Source organism: Oculina patagonica, chromosome 12, assembly GCF_052425735.1.
Source record: "Oculina patagonica isolate OP01 chromosome 12, crgOcupat, whole genome shotgun sequence".
Lineage (NCBI taxonomy): Eukaryota > Metazoa > Cnidaria > Anthozoa > Scleractinia > Oculinidae > Oculina > Oculina patagonica.
In genome coordinates, this window is record NC_135769.1 from 11,353,491 (window position 1) to 11,374,656 (window position 21,166).

At 36.7% G+C, this 21,166-nt stretch overlaps 2 protein-coding genes across 6 annotated transcripts in view; both read left to right on the forward strand.

The window, feature by feature from the left end:
• LOC144631595 (fibroblast growth factor receptor 3-like) overlaps positions 1 to 19,889 on the forward strand; it is an 80,617-nt gene extending 60,728 nt beyond the window's left edge. For all 5 annotated transcript variants that reach the window (XM_078490063.1, XM_078490062.1, XM_078490065.1 and 2 more), the window contains one exon: positions 19,324 to 19,889. In XM_078490063.1, the coding sequence (XP_078346189.1) occupies positions 19,324 to 19,362 (39 nt within the window). In that variant the 3' untranslated portion in view covers positions 19,363 to 19,889. The remainder of the gene's footprint in view (positions 1 to 19,323) is intronic.
• On the forward strand, positions 14,017 to 20,601 carry LOC144631600 (putative oxidoreductase PXDNL). Its single transcript, XM_078490076.1, has 8 exons — positions 14,017 to 14,679; positions 16,731 to 16,844; positions 16,955 to 17,106; positions 17,582 to 17,905; positions 17,990 to 18,277; positions 18,523 to 18,570; positions 18,770 to 18,879; positions 20,238 to 20,601. The coding sequence occupies exons 3-8, from the start codon at positions 16,989 to 16,991 to the stop codon at positions 20,274 to 20,276; spliced, it is 927 nt and encodes a 308-aa protein (XP_078346202.1). The 5' UTR covers positions 14,017 to 14,679; positions 16,731 to 16,844; positions 16,955 to 16,988; the 3' UTR covers positions 20,277 to 20,601.
• Positions 20,602 to 21,166: the final 565 nt, after the last annotated feature.

Genomic DNA, 21,166 nt, shown 5'->3' on the forward strand with positions numbered 1-21,166 from the left:
TAACTATTAACTCCGTCTTCTATTAAGTATTGTCACGACTTCAGTACCTGAACCAGTCATCTGTTTTTCTTGTGAGGGAACCTAAGCTAACAAACCCCGTGGTTTTTTATTAGGTTCCCTCGCCATTTTGTTTTCTAATCTTATATTATATTGTAGTCTTGTATATTAATTATTATCTTGTATATTGATTTTGTATTATCTATTTTTTCATAATTATATTTTTTGTTTGTGTGGCAAAATGAATAAATAAATAAATAAAAATAACCTATCGACGTGTTTTTTGTGAAATGATTTAACTTCTGACTGTTTTGGTATCCAAACTTCCACATATACCATTTTATCTAGTTTCGTTCATATACAGCAAGATAAAGCTAATGAATGTTTGTTTACCCACTTAAAAAGAATGGAAACATTGATGTTTTGTGAGCCATTGCGCTGAAACATTCTTTTATTTCACATTGGACGAGCTCTTGAATAATAAATTCCATCATTCGGCGAACAGCTATCCGCAACTTTTATTAAGAAACGTCGATGGTTTTGCGTTTATCCCGTTGAAGAACTACATAGTGTTCGCATAAATTTACATGCAAATAAAAGCTCTAGCTAAATACTGAAAAAATTAAAAACGATTTCAACCCCGAAACATATACTTTTTTATGTTTGTGGCGAAATAGTTAAACTTTGCCAAACTGACACGTTTTTAAAAAAAGTGGTGCCAGTATCTAAACTCAGAACAACAGGAGGGCTGCCAGATTGAAGACGCCAGTAAATACAGAATACCAGATAAAGCAAAAACCTGGAAATAATTGACTTACCTTGAAAACACCAACAAGAAATGTTAAATTATTTTAAAACCATTACCACCGTGACACAAATTACACACGAAAGCAGTTCTGTATTGGCGGGCGAACGCGACCAGTTAACCCTCTCCACTTAAAAAGCTTTATTTTCATTCGTTCGTGTTTAACCTGCACCTTAGTCTATGGTTATTAGGGCTAGCGGCGTTGTTTCTGTTCTTTGTCTATTGCCTTCTTTGGCCAATGCTGAAGAGCCTTGTAAATAGTGCAGGTTGCCCCAAGGCGAAGAAACAACTTGTACCCACTTTTTTAGCCTGACCAAAACTTCGGATTGTCCGAGCACCAGCGAAAGCTTCCGAAGGTGCTAATACAGGTTAACACGGAAATTGAGCACTCAGTCGGGAAAACTGCACTAAAAACCCAGACATAAAGCAGTCAAAGTAATCCTCGCAATAACGTGTCGTGCGCAGGCGACCAAGTTACGCATTCCGTCCAGTGTCGTTTTGCCAAACTGTTTCTCAATAATTATAAAATAATGTGAGAATCAACTCCGAGGTTAATGATTCAGTTCGTTATTTAAAAACAAGAAATGTTTATAGTAAGAAAAAATAGTCTTGTAAGAACTTTAAATTTTAGCCAGAAGGAAAGTGATGTTAAAGGGCTTTTACTGCCGGCGTGGATTAGCTCAGAGCTTGTACTCCATTGTGGTGCAGCAAGCGACTCTGACTCGTGAAGACTGAGTATATATAGATTTATTGGTTAAGTATAACTTGTACTCACAATCTAGTTCTTCTTAACTTTTAACTTCAGTTCTTCAATCCTTCTTCTTTCAGCGTCTGGACTCACAAATTGCTTTCTTCTAAATTTCTTAGTTTACAGCCACTTGTTATATATGTTTTTAGCTGCTTAATTACATGCATGTAGTTTAAATTATCTTTCCCTAGTTACTAATAGATCATACATTCATTAAGATACATTCTAACGTCATTTCGGTTGCTAGTCAAAGTTTTTCACTTGTGTGTTACATATAGTTTAAATAGTTGTACATAAAATCTATCGGTAGACAGTTGCTCTTACTAATACAAGTAACTTTTTACCGGTGTTAAACCTTAGTTATATAAAGATAATGTAAATAGAAATCACACATAAGATTTTGGGTTTTCCACAGAACTGTAAACATAAGGCAGCGCCCAGTTTAAGATAAAGATCCGTAAACAAAATTGATTAGGAAGTACATCTACCTCGGGTTACTAATGAATGGCTTTCGGTGGTTATACAAAAGTGGCTCTTACAGGGTAAGTGTCAAGATTGAGACACGATGTCCCACGGTTTGACATTTCAAAATGTATTATTTCCATTATCAGTGAACTGAAATCACGTTCATAATCACGAATATTCCTAAACTTAGTTATTAAGACATAAAAATCACAAGACAAGAACTTAAATACAAGAAAACACTTTGGTGCGCAGAAATGGGCGCTGGCCGTGCCTCAGTTCAGTGGCTATAAAAACGTGATCTTAATTGTCATAGTCTGTAAGATTCGACCTTTGGCCGGCCACCGTACCTCACCGATTTCGCTGAAATTTGGCATGCAGTCTTGTTTTAGGGTCCTAACTACCAAATGGATGTTAAAAAAGTTTCAATTCTTTTTATTTTGGAAAATATCGAGAAGGCCGATTTGAAGCGTCCGTGACGGCCCGCCAACATGGCGGATCGAAGGTGTTCTTGTTACTTCGACACTGAACCTGCCGTCACAGTTTCTTGATCATACTTGGTACAGTTATAAAGAACTATCTTTCTTCTTTCAATATATCAACATGGATTCGGCAAATGTTGAGTTTGAATGATCAACGGCAAAGAAGTTCGAAGATATGTTAACGATGTTTTGAACAGCCTCAAATTTACTACAAAATGAAAGGCTTATAACTCCACTGTTATCTAGAATTAGAACTAGCCATTTACCATGAACAAAGCTTGTCCATTGGTGAATTGATTCCATTAATAAGAAAATTGGGGAAATGTAACCGTTAAGAATAAAAAATTATAAAACCTCTAGTAAATTGGGCATTTCAGCGGATCAGCGTATTTAACAGCAAATAATTGGGAGAAACATGAAAGGGTTACGGTCGTTTATAATAAGCAGTTTTCATGTATTCTTTGCTTATTTTAAACAAATACATGATCTTTGCCAAAGATATGGCGATTTTTGAGCGTACGATCGTTTTTCCAAATTTTTATATCGGCAACTTTGTTGTCGAGATTATACGCTGTTGTTATTCAATATTCGTTTCACAAGAACTTCTGTTGCTCGCATTTTCCAAATCACTGTTTAAGAAATTGCCCATTCCGTAACAGAGTCATTCTTAAGTTTTCTTTAAAAATTACTAGGAAAGCAAGAATGTCATAGAACGGTTTTATACTAGTGAAAATACCTGTCAGACATAACTTCAACTGTTCGTGTTATCTGGCTGTTTTTCACAAATATGCAAATTAAGGAATTCTTAAAGTGCCTATCTTTAACTATTTCACGCTTAAAGATTCCTCTAAATCTTTTCGCCTACCTTTTGGCCAAACGAAGTTTTGTGTCTCCAGGCAGAATGCGCGTTATCAGCAATGAAAGTCTAAGAGATACAGAAGCTCGAGTAAAATGAACATCGTTTTAGCTTGACGCGTATTTATAGATTGCGCTCCGATAATTAAGTTTATTCATTTGGCGATCAGATAAAAATCAATGAATGATCAGAGTTTAAAAAGTCAATTTCTAAGCACGAGAGACACGGATATTTGTTTCAGAAGTATTTATGCATAGAAATACCGGTTTATTATTGACTAAAACGGTTAAAAAATACTCGGCTTCCAGCGGTAAATCTGCATTTATAATAGCTGGAAGTTTGGGGTGTTTTTTTAGTGTTGTTGTGGGAAGGCGGGGGGGGGGGGGGAAGGGGGGGGTGGAAGTGGTATCCTCTTTAGATCTCTGACACAGTGGTCTGAATGTTGAACAAAAGAGCTCATCTGTTATTAAGCAAAATGCGAGCTGATTTTGAAATAAACATGACTTTACGTTTGTGTCATCAGTAATTATCGTGTTCGAAGAAGGCGTGGCTTACTCGCGGCAAGAACAACGTAATAACAGTGAAGCTAACACATTTTCCTCATTGAATTGAAATGAATTTCGAATCAATTTTTTTTAGGGCAAGTTAAAAGATACAAATTTTTTTCGTCCAGATTTTTAAAAAAAGAGAGCAGGTGAGAACTTGGCTGTTTTTGTTATCTCGGCCTTTTTTTTATTAAAGTCGAACCTCTCCGTAAGGACACCTCTCGTGATGCGTCATGACTTACATCACGTATGTCCTTATCCCCGACCTAGGCGAAGAAAGGGACTATGAGAGTACAGAGGCTTTCCGAAGAACTCAACGCAATATCCCCCCAAAGCTCGAACCGGGATTTAAAAATCTCAAAAAGGTGTTAATATGAATTGTAAATCCACTCATAGCGGTCTGGCCTTACTAAAACCTGGAGAGAGAAAAAGACAGTGGCCAGATAAATGAAAGCTGCTCGAGATTACGCTGTTGAGCAGATTCTGTAAAATTCCCCTTATAATCCTTTTCTCTCATAAGCCCTCCCAATTCAAGGCCCATATATTTCTTCCAAGTCAACTGTCAAAGTTTAAGGCCACTTTTTTCCTACCAGGTTGCACCCAAACCACGTTTAAAAAAAAATTGGCCTTTTAAAGTGCGTTTTAGTAAAGCCATACCTCTATGAGTGGATTTACTGCAATTCATACCAACACCGTTTTGAGAGTTTTTAATTTTATTAAATCTTGGTGACACTGCCCCTTTAATTCATTAATGTAATTTAAATCAGTTTATAAAAACGTATTTCAGAAAACAAGAAGTTTTTTTTAATTTCGCTTTAAGCCAACGCACCCCCCGCACCCCACCCACGGATATAAGACCTACCACATTTAAAACCCCACATTTCGTACCAAACTGTACAACCCCAGGGCTTATACAAGCATATTTTTGCACTTTCTTACACGGTTGGGAAGCGTGATGGCCTAATAATGGTCACTGCGCTGGACTCTGGACCAAACAGTCCTGGATAGAGCTTTTGGGGGACAATGCGTTAAGTTCTTTGGAAAGCCTCTCGACTCCCATAGTCCCTTTCTTCACCCAGGTGTAAAAATGATTACCAGTCAATCTTTAGCTCTTCGGAAAGGGAGGTAACCCTGCGATGGAATAGCATCCCATCCGGGTGGAGTAAAAAATACTCGTAGTCGCTTCACGTTGCGGAAACCGGTATAAGCTCCGGCCTGATGGGCCACTAGGCTCGTAACCTGCCTATTGAGAGACCTGGCGGAGAACTACATAAATGGACCGGGCGGCCATAATTATAATTTTTTTATCGTGAATTGAGGCGGGGCGCTCCCACATTAAGGGGTGGCATGGCATGACGAAGGGTAATTGATAACCCATTCCCCGAACTGGGGGAATGGGTTATTGTTTTATCAACAACTTACGTTTCATTAATTTATATTTGACCGATGACTTCAACTTATCCCTAGGGGAGAGTGATAAATTGTAAAGTAAGCATTCAATTGGAAATATAGTTGAACCTCTCTAACACGGACACAGAAGGGACAGAGCAAAGTGTCCGTATTAGAGAATTGTTTGTATTATAGAGATCACCACTATGACGTCCATTTGAAGACTATTTGACTTTATTGACAGCTGGAAGTATTTAGTTACTCGAAATGTTCTGCAACGTAATGCTGCAGGTAAAAAAAAATTAACACTTAACAAAAATCCGAAATGATCTAAGATGAATAAAGCGTTACGTTGTTGATTTTGGAATCATAAACAGAAATTCCATTACGAAAACAAAATGTCATCACCTGATCACCGAAGTGTCCGTAATAAAGAGGTTAAGTTATATGAATTTGGTCCTTGAGGCCGAGATTTAGTGTCCATTGTCCGAATAAGAGAGGTTCCGTATTATGGAGATTTTTTTAAAGAAAATATATGAGAATTTTGTCGGGGCATCGGAGGTTGTCCGTAATAGAGACGGCCGTATAAGAGGTGTCCAGATGGAAAGGTTCGACTGTAATAAAAAGTCCGAGATAACAAAAACAGCCAAGTACTCACCTGCTCTCTTTTTGTAAAAATCTGGACGAAAAACATGTGTTTCTTTTAACTTGTCCTAAAAACAATTGATTCGACATACATTTCAATTCAAAGAGGAAAATGTTACTGCGCTGTTCTTGCCGCGACTCAGCCACGCCTTCTTCGAACACGATAATTACTGATGACACAAACGTAAAGTCCTGTTTATTTCAAAATCAGCTCGCATTATGCTTAATAACAGATGAGCTCTTTTGTTCCAAATTCAGGCCACTGTGTAAAAGAACAAAAGAGGATACGGAGGCACCACTTCCAACCCCCCCCCCCCCCCCCTCAAAAAAACAACACCAAAAAACACCCCAAACTCCCAGCTATTATAAATGCAGATTTACCGCTGGAAGCCGAGTATTTTTTAACCGTTTCAGTCAATAATAAACCGGTATTTCTATGCATAAATGCTTCTGAAACAAACTTCCGTGTCTCTCGTGCTTAAAATTGGACTTTAATAACTCTGATCATTCATTGATTATTTATCCGATCGCCAAATGAATAAACTTAATTAACGGAGCGCAATCTATAAATACACGTCAAGCTCAAACGATGTTCATTTCACAGCAGTTTGAATTTTACTCGAGCTTCTGTATCTCTTCGACTTTCATTGCTGATAACGAGCATTCTGCCTGGAGACACAAAACTTCGTTTGGCCAAAAGGTAGGCGAAAAGATTTAGAGGAATCTTTAAGCGTGAAATAGTTAAAGATAGGCACTTTAAGAATTCCTTAATTTGCATATTTGTGAAAACAGCCAGATACCACGAACAGTTGAAGTAATGTCTGACAGGTATTTTCACTAGTATAAAACCGTTCTATGACATTCTTGCTTTCCTGGCAATTTTTAACGAAAAATTAAGAATGACTCTGTTACGGAATGGGCAATTTTTTAAACAGTGATTTGGAAAATGCGAGCAACAGAAGTTCTTGTGAAACGAATATTGAATAACAACAGCGTATAATCTCGACAACAAAGTTGCCGATATAAAAATTTGGAAAAACGATCGTACGCTCAAAAATCGCCATATCTTTGGCAAAGATCATGTATTTGTTTAAGATAAGCAAAGAATACATGAAAACTGCTTATTATAAACGACTGTAACCCTTTCATGTTTCTCCCGATTATTTGCTGTTAAATGAGCTGATCCGCTGAAATGGCGCTGAAATGGCCAATTTACTAGAGGTTCTATATTTTTTAATTCTAGACTGTTACATTTCCCCAATTGTTTTATTAATGGAATCAATTCACCAATGAACAGGCCTAGTTCTAAATCGAGATAACAGTGGAGTTATTAGCCTTTCATTTTGTAGTAAATTTGAGGCTGTTCAAAACATCGTTAACATACCTTCGAACCTCTTGGCCGTTGATCATTCAAATTCAACATTTGCCGAATCTATTTTGATAAAAAAAAAAGAAGAAAGAAGAAAGATAGTTCTTTATAACTGTACCAAAAATGATCGAGAAACTGTGACGGCAGGTTCAGTGTCGAAGTAACAAGAACACCTTCAATCCGCCATGTTGGCGGGCCATCACGGACGCTTCAAATCGGTGTTCTCGATATTTTTCAAAATAAAAAGAATTGAAACTTTTTAATATCCATTTGGTAGTTAGGACCCTAAAACAAGACTGCATGCCAAATTTCAGCGAAATCGGTGGGGTACGGTGTCCGCGAACTTTTAAATAAGCTCGAAAATTATGGAGTATTACACTTAAGCTCGCCTTCTAATCAATTAACACTATCTTTATTTATAGTTATTTTGGGTATAGATTTTCTAGAAGGTTCGGTACTAATTACCTAAACCTTAAAAGCCACTAAATCAAGATTTAATTTAAGTATCATTTTTTGCTATTAATCTTGCAAAACATCCTGTGACAGTGATTTCAACATGCCGATAGGATAAAGATAAAGTTTTAAAGTCTAAAATAGATGGCGGAGGGAAAATTTGGTCAAATTGTTCAAAATTTCAGTGTTGTACTCTTTATTAGAAAAATAATTTAAGTCGTTAATAAAAATAAAATAAATAAAATCGTTAAAACAACCTGAGATACTTTAAGAAGGGCTTTGCTGGAACCGGTAATGATAGATTACAGGCCGTAGTTGTCATAATTGTCAATCGTTGGGCGCCCACTACCTCTCGGATTAATTTATTGGTTCTTAAAACAATAGACAACAGGTGACAACAATACCCCTAGCCCTGAATAACAATAGAGGTAGTGTTAACAGCGGGCGAATAAAAATAGAGGTTCCAGAGAGGTAGTGTCTTAGCTTACTGCAATCGTTTGGCGTCCTTTCAGTGGCATGTTGAATTGACGTTTTCTCGCACTAATTTGTCCACGGATCTCGAACTGTTGTGTATCTGCCGGCATATTTTGTCTATATTCAACGATTAGGCTTTCTCTGCACGTATTTAAAAAATAATCGTTTACAGGCGTAAACGTAATTATCCACTCGATCCATGTAAGGCGCGGAACTAGTCAAAGAGGTCTGGACCTAGTACAATTCGTTACGTCATTCAATGACCTCAGTCGCATTCGTAATCTCACGTAAGCATTCAGTTCATGCTACTCCGTCCTGAACGCGAAAATGCATGTGAAAGTAGGAGTCCGTCAAGTTTTCGGTGGTCTGCTCTAATCCTGACTCAGGGATCAACATTTCGTGGAAAGGTCTCCAGGGTTGTTGGCGAGTGCCTAATTTGCAGCCAAGATATTGAGAAACTGGTGAGTAACTACATGATGAAAATATAGAAGGGGACTGTGGAGTTTTCGGTTTAACGGATTTGTTTGTTTTTGAAATCGCATTCTCGGTTTCTGAGCTTTAAAGTTTCGGTTTCTAAAGTTGCTGATATCCATTGCGGTTTTCGGTCCTAGTTTTCGGTTTCTATCTTTAGCACTGTTATGGTTCGTGAGGTTACATTTTTTCTTTTACATCAGTCGCACCCGATTTCGTCTCGTGAACCACTTTTTTTCTTGTTTTTACCGCATTTTGACTTCATCTGTGATCCATATCTGAACAGACGTAAGGCAAAATGTTTGTTAAATATTGATTTCTCTATCACGGAGTAGGGTGGGGTTGGGTGTTGTTAAGCTAGTGAACTTGTTGTTTTGATCATTAGCGACATTTAGATCGGAGTACGAGTACGAAATTGAGTACCAGTAAGACGTTTTAAGCCATGTGCTGATATTTTTTATCACGTTTCACGCCAATTAATCTTGCGCCATTCAACGAAACAACTGAAAAGAGAAAGATGTCTTGGAATGAAACTGGATTGAAATTCGCAAGTCGTACTCATACTCAATCCCGTATTGATTGCTAATAGGCCCCAGTGTCGCTCTCATTAGCATTCTAGACTTCGTTTGTTATTTTAAGGGGTTTTCGGAATTGTTAATGAGAGCAGCTGGGAGCTTACGAGGGTCGCCGGGAGCGCACGAGTATTACCGAGACTCTGAGAGCGCACTAAGAGTCACCGAAAGCCCATAAGAGTCATGATAGTCAAAGAGTGCGCACGATAGTAACGAAGAGCGCATAAGAGTCGCGAGAGCACATGGGAGTCGCCGAGAGCATATGAGTTGCCGAGAGCGCATGACAGTCACCGAGAGCGTGCGAGAGTTTTCAGATCAAACGAAAGCGAAAGTTTGAACTCTATGCTTCTCTCATTCTTGTTTGGCTAAGGCTATATACTAGTTAAGTGTATATGTTGTGGTTCAATTTTTACCTTAGTGCAATTTGGTATTTTTCTTTGTTCTGGTGTGTGGTTCTGATAATGAATATAAGAACATTAAATTGTACAAAAGTGAAATTGTATCACAACATATACATAGACTGAGAATATGCTAAATCATAGCAACAGCGCTTACTAGATATCGCTTAGTGCTTTTAAACCAACAGACAATAACTTCGATCGCCAAGACATTGGAATGGCACAACCGGTACTTCTCCGCAGCTTTCCAAAAGTCAAGTTCAAAATGATGCCAATGACGTCACTGTAGTTTAACCAGGGCCAACAAAAATATAATAAAATATAATGTGAAAATTTATTTTGCGGAAATATTATTTTTGTTTCTTGTCAGCTTCGAATAGGTTTCCCTTCTAGAAATTTCTTGTTTTGACTTCTTCGTTTTCGATGTTTAGGATTCCGTTTCAATTCGATTCAAAACCATGTTACACGTAAAATTTTTGTTTCGTTTCCTCAGAAACGATACGGTATTGTTTTGGATTCGAGGTGGACTATTTACACACTGGAGGCTACTATCCAATCAGGAGAACGCTCGCAACCACAAAGTAAATAAGTTTGACCAAAGGCAATTGATTTTGTAAAAGCATGTTCTTCAAATATCGGAAAGATAGTCCTCAGCATGACCAAAAAATATCGAGATTCCTTAAGGTGGATTTCCACTGACGCGTAAATATTTACGTACGTAAAACGTGCGTAAAAAAAGATACGTAGGCAAATTTCCACTGTCGCGTAAAAAGTAATAAAAAGCGTTTCCTTTTTACGCGCGTTGAACGTGCGTAAATGCCCGCCATACTGAATTATCAAGTTGGTGAATAGAGTGCGTGATTGTCGGCCATATTGGAGAAGTATCGGCCATATTGGAGAAGTATCAATTATCTTGTTGTTTGACTCTTCCAACATGGCTGCCATGAAAACACTTTGTACCACACGCTAGAAAAAGAAATGCGTGAATATGAACAAGAGGCATTTTATAAATACTTCCGAAAGACACCATCAAGTAAAAGAAGATTTGAGGCGACCTTCCCGGATTCCCGGTTCAAAGCCTACGTGACCTGACGCCAGGCGTTTTCTTTCACTACTGCGTTCGTGTAATTTGGTTCTGTAGCCAGTTCTATAGATTATTTCTTGAAATGTTAAGACTTTCTCGATGAGAAGTGTGTTTACATCTGAATGTTTTCCCAAGTAAATCGATGGGCGATTTAAAACAAAATGGTTTTCCACATGGTAAGTGGTGTCATGTGACGAAATCCAAAAGTATGATTGGGTAAATCGTTGCGTAACCGCAGACAGCCGCGAAAAAAGTTGAACTCGGTTCAACTTTTTTCAAAACCCCCAAAATCGCTACGTGCGTAAACGTGCGCGTCACGTGCGTAAATACCTGGAAAAAAACTTGACATTGGAAATTGGACAACGTAAATTCGACGCACGTAATCGCGCGCGCAAAATTTCATTTTACGTACGTTTATAATTTTTACGCGCGTTAACGTGCGTAAACAAAAACGCGACAGTGGAAATCCACCTTTACAAATACAAATATCAGACGACTGCAATGGTTTTAGGTTTGATTAAAGCGATGTATTGGAAAAAATTAGAGTAAGCTCTTTTAGCGTTTAATTGTAAAGTAAACATTCTAGCTATATTCTGAAACGGAAGAAAACTTCCACCAATCAGAGTGTTTGCAACGCAAACAAAAGCGTGATGACATGGCATATCTGCCGTGTTTGCTCGCACGGAAGGGCTAGCGTGCCCCGAAAACGGGCAAGTTGATTGAAGAGAAGGGCATATATGCAGGAGAGTTACAAAGTTTTTTCACTTAATGTAACAGATTAATGTATAAATGTGTATAGAAAAATTCACGGCATCTTCAACGTCATAAGCCGCGCGAATACACGCAAAATTGCGTGGGTTCTCGCGTGGACGTATCCGGAGTTGCGTGATCAGCCTGTCACGTGAATCGCGAAAACATTCGAGTCGGCACGAAAAGGTAAGAACGAAAAAGAAGACAGTCAAGTTCTGTTAGAACATCAAATTTCGTATGGACAGTTTCGTGTAGCAAGCTGTGCAACTGCCATGTCGAACAACATTTATTCCCTTGATGTAAAGCTCAAGATTAACTACCGCGACTGCTGGATAAGTTTTCTGAGATGAAATTAACAATATAAACATTCTTTGCATTACTCAAAGCCATCGCGGTCTGATTGAAACTCCACGGCATCGCCAAATATGCAAATCGTAATTATCAAGACTGTTACACTGACAACAGAAGCAACTTGGCTGTGTCTCATTCTGTGGAAAAAAACTTTAAATTTGCCAGAAGAGCTTCCAGCGCGGATCCAGACGAACGAGCAAAATAAAATCCAGTGACTAAATACTTCTGGATGTATTTAAATCCCGGTTAAAGATCTGTCTATGGTAGCCTTTTTACATTAATTTGCCCTTGTCGTTTATGTGTCGAAGTTAAGTGACCACACACATTTTTTTGGAAGAAATGGCTTCGAAACAGTGTTTTTGAGCTTATCTCTGTTCTTGTCGACTAGGGTTTTGGTTTGTCTAGAATTTGGCATTTATTTGATTTGAGCATGTGCCTTGAGCATGTGATCAATTTAGAGATCCAATTAGAGAAGTATATACCTCAAGATTTATTATAATGTAATCAACGATTATATTGACAGGAACATATTATTTTCTGTAGTTTTGTTTATTTATAAAAAAGTGTTCTGCAGAAAAAATCGTTTCATTGGATGAGTAAAAAAGGTGAAGGCAAGCTCCCTTTATTTAACTTTATTTGGAGAGAAAGACAAATACTATTTCTATAAGGAGAAATATTAATGTGTTACTTGAACTCTACTAAACTGTAGCATGTCTGGGTTTATGCCTCCTTTACATAAAATGGACAATAGGCGTTAAATGGGGAGTTACTAATGAATATGAAGTTCTTTTTATTCTTCACTCGCGCATAAATTCAGCAAATTCAACATACACTAGGACCTCCAAATTAAAATAAAACCCAAACCCACCTCTCCTTAAACATTACGCTATTCTCACCCTTCCGTAATCTGGAAACGAAACACTATTTCTTTTTGAAATAGCTGCTTGTTTCGCTCAGTGAACAAGCGAAATAATGGAAAAAGGTGTAAATTAATGAATGTTTACCCGTTGTCAATACGTGACTGCGCTAGATAGCTTGCCGCACAACGAGAATGGGGATATAATGTTCACCAGTGACCTACGTATTAATCCCGGGGATTATTTTAGTATCATAATGATATGGGAAAACCTCATTTGCATTTACTTTCAACACACTTAATTAATATACACGACTACAAAAACAAATTTCGTCAGAAGACCTCGTCAGTTGGTAGCCATATGCTGTTAAGAATTTTAAATTTCAGACGACTTCATATAACATTGCACAAAGAATAACACTAGTATCTAGGCAACTATAACGCTATATAAATCAAAATACAAAAATAATATTAATATAAAAATAATTGCTAACGAAATCTAAAATAACAACGAGAATAGCAGTAAACATAGCAGTAACTTAAAACAAAATACAAAATATATCCAAAGAATAAGAAAATAGAGTTCAGAGTTCAGTTTCTATTGTGCAATAAAATACAAAGAAATGCTTGTAGCTACAGAATTTCATGATTGTGTGACAACAGCTCTTGGGATCCGGAAATACGCCCACTCTTCTTTCGTGTTGATTAGTTGATCCTCTTTGGTTTGATTGATCATCACCGATTCCGTAATCTGCCTCAACATCGCATCATTCTGAAACGTTCCTGTGACATTCATGGTGAAGCTTGCGATGTTACCTGCATGAATATCACAGCAATGTCTCCACAAAACAGAACTTTCCTCGCGCTGTTCAAGGGCTCTGAGATGTTTTAAGTTACTGCTATGTTTACTGCTATTCTCGTTGTTATTTTAGATTTCGTTAGCAATTATTTTTTATATTAATATTATTTTTGTATTTTGATTTATATAGCGTTATAGTTGCCTAGATACTAGGGTTATTCTTTGTGCAATGTTATATGAAGTCGTCTGAAATTTAAAATTTTTAAAAGCATATGGCTACCAACTGACGAGGTCTTTTGACGAAACTAGTTTTTGTAGTCGTGTATATTAATTTAGTGTGTTGAAAGTAAATGCAAATGATGTTTTCCCATACCATTATGATGTTCAGAAATACTTTCTTGGCTTCGGCGAACAGAATTTCACAAAGGATTATTTCAGGGTTGGCAGTTTATCATATTGGCCTGTATTTATGCGAATAATCGTCCCAGTCCTTTAAAACAAAACAAAAAACTCAAAGTTTACTCATTAAAATTACTGTGCCAAAACTTCACAAGAGATGATTTTGAATACTTCCTTGTTTAAGCCACAATTTTGAGTAGATCTATGTTGCCGTGAGTGGTCGTGTTGTTGTAAAATATTTTAAACGTTGAATGACGCAAACCTCTAAACCTATATCTTATATTACATTGAGCACGCTTAGACTGTCCACAGCCTCTCTATTTTTCAACGTTCTTTCCCCGCGCTCTTTCGATCGAAAAAATACGAAAAAATAGAGGGCTGTGAACAGTCTAGGGCACGCTAGACGATTTTGACACCTATTAAAATAAGGTTGTAAAGATGAAGCTTAATCCAGCGCAGGGTTCAAATATCGCTGCGTGACCACACACAGACGAATAACAATAACAATAAAAAAAACATTTAAGTTAACAGCTGCTCAAAAAAAGATGTCTTGAATTTAGTTCGTATTTTAGCTGGCAGCTGAAATAACATCCGAAATATACCTGGCCGGATACGCTACTTCAGCAATTGGACTTCCGTTGGCAGAAAGTTCTGCCTGTCTACTAACAAAGGAAACGCTTGTCTGATTTTGCGTATGATATTTCATCTGACGCAGACGAATAAAGCTTATAATAATGATTTTATAGCTCGTCGTCAGCTGCTCAAAGCATCGAGGTGAGTATAGTTCTTTATTTTTCTTAAAACTAAATAACAACCGAATGCGGTATATTTTTTTTATTCTGTCCGCATTAGAAACTTTTCCACGTGTGTGTTCAGATGGCCAAATGGCTTACGGCTCCTTTATGAGTATTTCAGAAAACGGCAAAGTCCGGCGACCTGCTGGTTGTAACACGACAACCTCACTGACTTGAGCGACGATTTAACAACGAATACCGGCATAATTAATGCAAAACGAATTCCAAACAGTTTCTTTAAGTGGCAAATTTAAGGTTGGAACTAGTTGGTCTTTTCTGGATCAACAATGAATTGCGAAAACGTTAGTAAAAGTACCCAGAAGCTTGATATTTAGTGGCTATATGCCCGGCAGCCGGGCACGGTCGTAAATAGACTAAATGCCCGGCAGTCAAAAAAATGACGGTACAGAATTTCCACTGACAGATTCTTTTAAACTGTGATCATGAGAGTATTAGATGAGTTTTTAGAAATGTTGAGCGATTCCAAATGTTGAATGAGGCTTTCTGTTTATATTTATCAAAGCGGATTTTTTGTCTAGCTTTTTGTGACACAAGATCGTTTGTTAATTATCCTTGGCTCTAATGCAAACCCTCATTAGTTTAGCCTGAGTTTGTTCCTTTGAACTTTTTTTTATCGAGTTTATAAATTATTGATAAGCCACAGCCATAACGAATAAGGATCTGTCACCTTGTACCCTTCATAGCGAAATACTAGTGAGTAGGACGAGCAAAGAAAATTTTTGACTGTTTGTATTTATCAACATTCCGACTTGATAGCTTTTTGCCCGTTAAATCTGCGAGACCCAAAAGCATGCCCTGCAGGCCGATGACGCAGGGGATTTGGACTACATAGGTTCGCCTTCGAATATTTAAGCCGAAACCGAGAGATTCGACGTAGTGCTCTTATTTAATTCTTTCCATCGCTGTCGCTATTTCATTTAAAGCCTTGTCGTTCGTCGCCATTTTATTTCCTCCATGTCGCTGTTTAAATGCCGTGTCGCTTGTTTGAATTTACCCCAATAGGGCCATTTCACATTTGATCACATTTCCAAACATCTAAAAAAGAAAGTTGAAAATAATACGTGCAGCGGAGTATTTTTAACGAACTTTGATGTGTTTTATTTAAATGTGATGAAACACTCGCTCGATTGTTTGATATATCTTCTCAATCGAACCTTATACTAAGGAGAAAACGGAGAAATAAAATCGTAAAAAATGCATGCTTATTAAGATCACTTACATCCCACCTACCGCCGCGTTTCTGTTTTCCTTTGTTTTAATTTGATGAATTGTAATAAAATTTAGGAATGTAGTTTGTTTTTATTATCTTGTTTTTTTTTTTTTTTTATATTATTATTAATTATTTTTTATTATTTTTTATTTTTTTTTTTTTTTTATTTAATCTTAATTTTTTTTTTTTTATTTTAAAATTTTCTAATATTTTAAACCAACAAAAAAGTCCCACAACATTCTTTTGGTTCTCAAAACCAAACATAATGCGTGAGCCTTTTTTTAAAAAAACGTATGTATACTTAATTTTTTTAGCTTCCTTGTATGAATATTAATTGCACGTACTGATTAAGCCATCCTTATTTTTTCTTGAAACCTTACAATAAACACCTGAAAGACTCGGGCAGTCGACATCGTCGAAGTGACGCAGGAACGTTTTCAAGTTAGAAAACCGATAAAACGTTTGGTAACACTTTACACTCGAAAGAGTTTCAAAGCTGACGGAACACCTTTTAATTGCCATGCATGGAATAAATATACTTGGGTTATCTGATGATTGGTTTTACTACGTCCTTAAACGTCTGTGTTTAACTTCCCCTACACCTGCAATTGAGACATAAAGCGCTTACCCGAATATATTAATTGAGTACAGTCTGCGGTATGACGTAAGTAGGAGTATAAGTTGAAACATAAGGGTTTTCACTCACGATATAAACGCAGGAAGAAACGCGTAGGCGCTTTCTTCCCTTTAAATTTTGATAATCATTACGTCTATGCTTATTTTTCCTTATTTTTATCCAGGTGTACACGGACGACACAACAAGCAAGCAACGCGCAGGCACACGTCGCCTAGCTTTTTAAAACGTATCTTGTGCCAGCCTGACGGCAAAAGGAACTTACGACAAGGTGTTACAGGTAAAAATCGCTTAACTGCTGCAATCTTTTGTTTCTTTTTCTTCTCTCTTAAGCTTGGTACATTATTATGTTTTTAAACATTTCTTATCATCTCCTTATCACCTGAACAGTTTAACTTCCAGATTATTTGTACGCAAACGTTTGATGATGGCCAACATCTCTTGGCTGGAATGCAGGAGAGATTATCTCCTTTTATTACTTGTTGCCAGTGGTTTAACGATTATTCCACCTGCCTCGTGTCAGAAATGTAACATTAAAGCTGGTAAGTTCATCAGCAATCCATTGAAATGAGTAAACTTTCAAATGCATGTCTTTGGACGTAGGGTGAAAGGACTGTGCTGCTGCCAAATTTACTACGTGATTTCTTACACGATTTATACTTTCGCTATTAAGATTTTGACGTCTTATTTTAAACGGAAACTGACAAACAAACAATAAATATTTGCCCAAATTTCACCATAAAGTACAAAATTCAATTGGTGTCAGTAACAAACAAATAATCATTAAACATTTGTGAGGGGATCGATACAAAGATTGTAGCAGAAAGGTTACACCTTTTTCTACAAGAAAAACGTGATAGAAGGCGAAGAGGATAGAAGTTGCGAGAAAAAGATCAAAACGTGAAAAAGAAATATAAAGCAGTTATAAGAGGCAAAATCGAGACAAACTTGGGTTTGAAGATAACCATCTTTATTAAGTGTGCATTTATTTCTTATGTATTTTTTCTTCCCCATCAGACGAACCTCTAATTAAAATCTCTTCCACTCCGTCATCCAACAAACAACCCGCTGGGGCAGCCATTAATCTGACTTGTACTGTATGGCAAACTGATGAACTGGCGATGAAAAATCTAGAGACAAGACCACACAGAATTGAATGGTTTGATCCACAAGATGAAAGAGCCGTCAAGGTATGCCCGGCTGGATCGCCGGCAGCTGCACTTATGAGCTGCACATTGACGATTGGTGTCCTGACGGAAGAAAAATTTGGTAACTACACTTGCAAAGCCAGAAATGATAATCATGATTGCAGCAGCAAAATATTCCCAATTATTCTTCAAGGTAAGTAAATAATAATAAAACAACTTACGATAAACTACTTGGATAGAAATGTAAGATTTTAACTTGTATTTTGTCATTCTCTAGACATCAAAAGGCCAGTGATTGTCATGGATCCAGTAAGCCAAGGTGCTGTTATCGGGTCCAATGTAACGCTTAATTGTACTGCCACTGGTTATCCCAAACCAACAATCACATGGAAAAAGGACAATGATTCACATTCTATACAAGCAAAGGTCATAACAGATGATGAGAAGACTCTCAGCCAGCTGGTAATAACAGGAGTAACGAGAGAAGATTATGGCAAATATCAGTGTGTTGCAAACAACAGTGCCGGAGTAAACACCTCAAGGGCTGCAATTTTGCATCAAGAAGGTCAGTCAATCAGTTTTTTCATGTTTAAAAAATTTTTTGTTACATTACATATGGAACGTTTTAGGGTAGTATTTTTCAACGTAGGTCTTTGGCAGATAAAATGTCTAACGGACAAATGACAAATGAATGGAGGCTAGTCAAAAGAGTCAGTTACTAATGATTAACCGTAGTTCATGTGTTAGAAGGGCAAAAAAATGCGATTCAGAGAATAATTAATAAATGTTGTTCATTTACTTTGTAATTAGCTGAGGGAAAGAAATCTCGAGTGGCATCCGCATATTCAGTAGCTGAAGGTCAGGCAATTATTTTTTTTTTAACAATTTCATGTTTGAGACTGTGAGTTTTAAATTATAGGGGATGCATCCCATTTGAATGGATCTTTTTAAATTTGTTTGGCAGGCACTAGTTATTGTGAATATATATACTAAAAACCTGGTAAAATGTTGATGTTAAAAAGATATAAAAGTACTAATTGCTTTGTTCTATTTTTAGCTTCAAGTACCTTCAGAATGCCTCAAAGTGCAATCCAAAAGATCATTGCGTTTACTGTGTCCGGTTGTATTATCATCGTACTTCTTATCATTGGGTTTTTGTGGCACCGGGTATGTGTTTCTAAGAAGGTATTAATGCCTCAGTGTATTTTTCGCATAAAGGTAACGTACGTACATCCTTTTGTCCATTTCTTTCCCACCAGCTGTAAGGAGATTTGGAAAATCGGGAAACGAATCAGTATATGTACAGTGCAAGCACTGCACATGTATTTTTTTAAAAGCGAAAACTAATTTTTGAAACGTTTTGAAAAAAGGGTAGGTAAGTTATAGTACTGCAGATATCTTTGTTATTTAATCCCCTTTGGATTGGTAGAAAGCCATGAGTTGACAGACTGACTGACTGACTGACTGACTGACTGACTGTGATGGGTTGGTAGGTTGTTGGTTGGTTGGCTGGCTGGATTCTTGCTTGCTTGTATGATTGATTGATTGATTGATTGATTGATTGATTGATTGAAGTTACATGTTAATAACTCGTTGATTCATTTATTTTAGAAATCATACGTAAATGTAAAGGATGATGGCCACTACTGAGTTAGCAACCTGATAACGCTTGATGTACACAAGCGACATCCGACACAACGACACTGATCTAGAATAAATGTACGAAGCCTAGCCTTGAGACTATAATGACAACATAGCACCGTTGGGCACTCCAAGAAAGTCGAATTTTATAACCTCTTTAAGAACGAATATAAGCCATCGTAAAACTTAGATCTTAGAAGGAAGTTAAATGAAATAATTCATGAACTTATGAATTTATAGTCATTCAAATAATGCAATTTGTTTTTGTTGTCGTTAAATACCCCGCATAACGAGATTAAATGACGCAGTAAACATGCCAACTGCGGTAGTAACATGAAACATTTTTGTAATTTAGAAAAAAATAATCACCAAGCGGACCAAGTTGTAGGAAACTAATACCTAACAGTTGTTTCACTGTAAATAGCAGAAAAAATTTATGGATTACAATATTTTGTAAACCTGTAATGTTAACACTTGTTTATATTAAAATTATATGTATACCAAGCTTCTCCTTATTTTCACTTAGTTTAAGTTCTGTAGATCACTGACATAAGTAAACTGGAGATAAGAAACTCCAGACTAAAAATAAGCAGTGAAAGTTAGATCCTTCGTTACGTTTTGGGATGTATAGATAAGAGTTCTTGACTTTAAGCAAACCTTAAACTGAAAAGTGAACTAAAAGTAAAATATTCGTGCATTGGGTCGTGCAAAACTGAATTCTTTTTGGACAGGTTTAAACAAAGACTGGAATTCTCTCGTGGTTAAAATGTTCAAAAAGCTATGAGGTTTTTTTTTAAGAACCTTTGTGTGGAAATATTTTAATACCGATTTTGATTGATTGATTGAAGTTACATGTTAATAACTCGTTGATTCATTTATTTTAGAAATCATACGTGAATGTAAAGGATGATGGCCACTACTGAGTTAGCAACCTGATAACTCTTGATGTACACAAGCGACATCCGACACAACGACACTGATCTAGAATAAATGTACGAAGCCTAGCCTTGAGACTATAATGACAACATAGCACCGTTGGGCACTCCAAGAAAGCCGAATTTTATAACCTCTTTAAGAACGAATATAAGCCATCGTAAAACTTATATCTTAGAAGGAAGTTAAATGAAATAATTCATGAACTTATGAATTTATAGTCATTCAAATAATGCAATTTGTTTTTGTTGTCGTTAAATACCCCGCATAACGAGATTAAATGACGCAGTAAACATGCCAACTGCGGTAGTAACATGAAACATTTTTTGTAATTTAGAAAAAAATAATCACCAAGCGGACCAAGTTGTAGGAAACTAATACCTAACAGTTGTTTCACTGTAAATAGCAGAAAAAAATTTATGGATTACAATATTTTGTAAACCTGTAATGTTAACACTTGTTTATATTAAAATTATATGTATACCAAGCTTCTCCTTATTTTCACTTAGTTTAAGTTCTATAGATCACTGACATAAGTAAACTGGAGATAAGAAACTCCAGACTAAAAATAAACAGTGAAAGTTAGAGCCTTCGTTACGTTTTGGGATGTATAGATAAGAGTTCTTGACTTTAAGCAAACCTTAAACTGAAAAGTGAACTAAAAGTAAAATATTCGTGCATTGGGTCGTGCAAAACTGAATTCTTTTTGGACAGGTTTAAACAAAGACTGGAATTCTCTCGTGGTTAAAATGTTCAAAAAGCTATGAGGTTTTTTTTTTTTAAGAACCTTTGTGTGGAAATATTTTAATACCGATTTTTATTTACTTTTATACTTTTGCTGGTAAATTTTGTCCACTTTTCGCGCTTTTTTATGTTTGTG